The sequence below is a fragment of the Pistacia vera genome, unplaced genomic scaffold (genome assembly GCF_008641045.1).
Source record: "Pistacia vera cultivar Batoury unplaced genomic scaffold, PisVer_v2 Contig234, whole genome shotgun sequence".
Lineage (NCBI taxonomy): Eukaryota > Viridiplantae > Streptophyta > Magnoliopsida > Sapindales > Anacardiaceae > Pistacia > Pistacia vera.
In genome coordinates, this window is record NW_022196040.1 from 1,088,122 (window position 1) to 1,092,661 (window position 4,540).

A 4,540-nucleotide genomic window follows, 5' to 3' on the forward strand; every position below is an offset into this window, starting at 1 on the left:
AGGTTGTCGACTACCCACGGTCAGTAGTGGGCAGGTTGGTGGGGGTGTATTGTTGATTTTCCAAACTTTTATTATGGGGTGGTTTTTGCTAAGTTTTTAAATGTAGGAGGGTTATATAATAATCTAAATAATAATATTTAATTAAAGGACAATTTAGTAATTTAATAACATACCCACCAATCTATTTCTCCTAACCAAACATATTAATATAACATATCCACTAATTTATTCCAACCAATCAAATATATTTGTCTAAACATTTTTCCAATAATCTATCTTTCTATTAATATAATATTTTTAGTAATATAACATTCCCTAAATCAAACATTTCCAATAATCTATCTTTCTATTAATATAATATTTTTAGTAATATAACATTCCCTAAATCAAACACACGCGTATTGGTAGTAAAATCTAACATTTCTAATCAAATCTTCTTTTCACCTAATAAACAAACAAAAAAGAAATAAGAATAGAGGACTGGTTAAGCATCCAGTCAAAGTCAATAAATAAATAATTACTATAGAAATTATCATCACAAAAGAACCCATCTCTTAAATCTCTCTTCAAGAATTTACTTTGTTGTGCCCCAATGATTCCTTCTTATCCTCATTTTCTTTGCTTAATAACTAATATGCAACGCCGCCAAAGTCATTAAGGCCATTAGCCCACATTATTTTTTTCCCAGCTTGGTTCTTTTCTTTCTTTCTGTTAAATTTTTTCTCTAATTACAATATGTTTCTTCGGCTGCTGTACAGTTTAACTGATTTTTCTAACAATTCGCGGTTGTTTCCAGGAATTTCTTTGACTCTTGATCCGTTCTTGTATATCTTGAAGGCTGGAATAGAACTTACACCTTCTGATTTAGCTAAGTAAGGGTGGTCTTCGACCTCCACCTAATTAATTAATTGCCAGAAACACATATCAGACAACTATATAATAAACTAAGAAGTTTTAAAATGGTAAAGCCATAATTAGTGTTAACCTCCACTATAACATTAAACATTCTATTGCTTTTCTTTCTATCAAATTTCACTTTAAAGATATTATAATCATTGTGTTTACCTCTTTCCTTAAATACTAAGTGGGGATTTCTAAAATGATTATCCCAAAGCATATATATTGGTAGGCCCATGCCAAGGTTCCAGAATAATTCATTGATCTATGATTAATTTTTTTTTTTTTTTTAAATTCTAAACTTCAAGTCTTTTTAGTTTAATTTGAGTTTTGATTTTCACCTTGAGGAAGTTGACAGATGGGAATCTCTTGCAGACTTGTTCCATAAGCTGCAATACTTGCTTGTGATTGGCCTTGTTACAGAATAGCACCACTGCCATCCCTGTTGTTCACACCAGAGGTCAATTTTCCCATTAAATTTGAATACATGACAAGTTTTAAACAAATTGTTGGTTAAAAGACTAACCAGGTGAGGTTACAAAGTGTCTAAACCGTTCATTGCTAGAGATGAAAACCAGATTTGAACCAAATTTCATGTCCTTAACATCTTCGCCACGTTGCTTTTTAAGCTGCACTTGTGCCTCAAACAATGCGCGCCCCACCTCCTCATCTCCTGGAATCTCTCTGATCAGCATCTCATAGTCTTGAACTGAAGCTTCCCATCTTTCCAGCTAATGACACCAAATTCATAGGAAATATTATAAGGATAATAAAAAATAAAACCAATGTTGGCATTAGCCATTGAGTAAAGGGTCAACAAAATTGTTTAAAATAGCCTTAAATCTCAAGTAACTATAATTCACCTTAGCATTGCAATCTGCCCTGCGTAGCCTGGCCTTACTGTAAGTAGGCTGCAAAATAAGCGCGGTCGTGCAATCTTCCACAGCTCTTTCGTATTGGCCAAGCTTAGATCGACAAGCTGCTCGATTGCATAGTAAGATTGAGTTGTATGGCTCGTGCTCTAGTCCTTCGGTGTACATATTACACGCTTCCAAGTATTGTGATGCCTTGAACAACAAGTTACCACTCAGTCTGGCTGATGCTATCGCTTTAGCTCTCTTTACTATGGTAACAATCTCTTGGTTTTTTGGATCAAGTTGAGCCGCATGCTGAGCTACTTTCACAGCATCTTCAAGCCTATTCACCAATAACACAAACCAAATTGAGTTGGGATTAAAATGTTCGTTTCTTTTTGCAGATGGCATCAAATTGCCCACACCAAAATTAGTAACACTCAACTATATTAAATTAAAAATGTACACAAACCTGCCTGTGGCCATGTAAACTTGCGCCTTCATCACCAAGATATAAGCGCTACCAGCAGGGCCAAACAATTTTGTACATGATTCAATGAGAAATTTTGGTCCCTTATTGTAGGTGGCATAGGCCTCTTGATGTCTTTGGAGCCTTAACAAGGCTTCAGTTTGCAGAGCATACACCTGCATTAGGGGCTCAATACTATTTAGCATAGGCATACCAAGGGAACTAATCACGTTAAGACATATAAGCTTGGCATATATGAAGCTTACTTTTGGAGCCGAATCAGCACCAACTGATATTGCAAATTGGGTCCCCTTTAACAAATCGCTCCACTCCTTTAAATTCCGAGCTCCGTTGCATCTGTTAAGCTGTTTTTGAAGAGCCTCAGCTTTGGCAATGTCTTCGCGGTCAACAAGGGAACCTGACTGTTTGTAATGATGTAATGCTTTCTCTGCCTCTCCTAGTCTGCAGGGTGTAATTCACATACTTGTTAAAAGAGAAACTTAAAATTCTAAATTTTCATTTCCTNATGGTCCATCCAAAATTTCGAACAAGACACAAGATGTGATCAATCTAGAGAATTCTGATCTGGGTTCTGGTTGTAGATCACCTGATCTTTGATATGTAATATGATTCTATGAATCATATGTGGGCCTTCATTGATATGTGTTTTTGATTATATATGTGAATATTATGTGATTAATCACTAATCATATCCAATTAGTCCCACGGTTGAATGGATTAATCCAAATGGGGTCCAATATGTATTCTGTTCATACCCATGCATATGTTATTGGATGTTAATTGCCAATAATTAGTTCAAAATACAACAATATTTTAGAGGATTTGTGGGGCTTAATTTCTGTAGAATTATCCTTTTCCCTTTCGGCATTGATTAAGATGTTCTTATTCATTATGTTATTTATAGGTGAAATCATAATTTATTCTGTAAATGTCTAGGTAAATTCGTCAGCAATCGCATGAAATTGTTGATTTATTTTGGTATGAATGATTAATATTACATGCATGTTGTGATACTTTTCTTTTTGGTCGGTGAAAGCCTCGGGATACCCCCACACTCAAAGTTAGGAGACTAATTCTTGATTGGGGCTCGGGTTAATACCCTTAACCACAAGTTGCTTTTAGTTAAATTCGAATCCTTGATATTGTAAGTAAAATTCGTCTATGGGAAATTTAGTTACCAACTAGGTAACATATCATGGTTTCTTCTATACTTTCTATAAGTGGCTCAATTGGGTTTCATTAGTTATAATATATCAGGGTAACAATATATCAACATAAAATGCTATTCTACCTAAGTTTGTGACAGAGTTTCGATTTCTTTTGAAGTACACAAGTTGAATTTAAAATTGACCAAGATGATAAACATTAAAGGTGCTTTTGTATTGAAAATGACAAGACATAAAATTATCCTCTTCATATTATCGATCAAGCACAATCTGGCTTTGACCCACCATTAAAATTTCTAAAGTAAGAAAGAATTTTGTTGGGGAAGAGAGTGAAAAAAACGACCCCATTATGCCTTTGTGCTAAATTTAACATCAACAGTATTTGTCTTTTTGAGGGCTCACAGAATTCACAAGCAAGAGCTGATCGTGGGACTTGTAAATTTCTCTAATTAAAGATGATAGAGACCCATTTAACGACTCAAACAATTGGACTAGACAATGGGCCTTTTTATTGGAGTCTTATATCGACTAAGTAAGTTCAAACGAACTGGGTTATAAGAAAGGATAATCCTCCCATTCAAAAAGGTTTTATTGAGTGAGGGGTTAGAGCCGACAATTACTTTCAATAACAGGCATGACCTAACATATGTGATTGACCGTGAGGGAGAGTATTGGAGTCCCACACCGACTAGACACGCTTAAGCTTATTGAGTTATAAGAGGCGGTAATCCTCACATTCAATAAGATCTTATTGGGTGAGGAGTCAGACCCATCTCAAATTCTATTACTTTTGTAAGCTTGGATAGAACTCTGATTAACAAATGGACTTATCAAGGGAGGGTGTCCAAACCCTTTATAACCCACATGCCCATATTCTTCTTTTCCAATGTGGAATCCTAATACTCCACCACGCTTCTGCAGTCAACGTCAACGTCCATGTCGACCTCTTTACTCGTGCCGGCCTCTAAGCGGATCAAGAAATTAAAGGAGAGAGTGCGTGGATGAATGAATGAATGAATGAGTGAGATAGGCAGAATAGTAACTAGACGACTGTCGTCACAATGCTGATGATGATTACTGTGAGACCGCAAAGATTCCAACTTATTTTAAAGAACCAAAAAAGAGGCTTTCTT

General features: G+C 35.5%; 1 protein-coding gene across 1 annotated transcript; it reads right to left on the minus strand.

Annotated features, from left to right (window-relative positions):
- Nucleotides 1-357: 357 nt before the first annotated feature.
- On the minus strand, nucleotides 358-3,004 carry LOC116131515 (TPR repeat-containing thioredoxin TTL1-like). The gene is made up of 7 exons (XM_031417158.1): nucleotides 2,997-3,004; nucleotides 2,487-2,682; nucleotides 2,224-2,396; nucleotides 1,761-2,094; nucleotides 1,424-1,628; nucleotides 1,239-1,339; nucleotides 358-896 (listed from the first exon to the last, which is right to left on the minus strand). The coding sequence occupies exons 1-7, from the start codon at nucleotides 3,002-3,004 to the stop codon at nucleotides 729-731; spliced, it is 1,185 nt and encodes a 394-aa protein (XP_031273018.1). The 3' UTR covers nucleotides 358-728.
- Between the last annotated feature and the right edge of the window lie 1,536 nt (nucleotides 3,005-4,540).

Excerpts from the sequence above, each read along its gene's own strand:
- LOC116131515 (XM_031417158.1), bottom strand. Across the intron at positions 2,397-2,486 it reads GTGCTGATTCGGCTCCAAAA|GTGTATGCTCTGCAAACTGA; the intron begins GTAAGCTTCATA and ends CCCCTAATGCAG. Across the intron at positions 897-1,238 it reads CATCTGTCAACTTCCTCAAG|GTGGAGGTCGAAGACCACCC; the intron begins GTGAAAATCAAA and ends TTAATTAATTAG.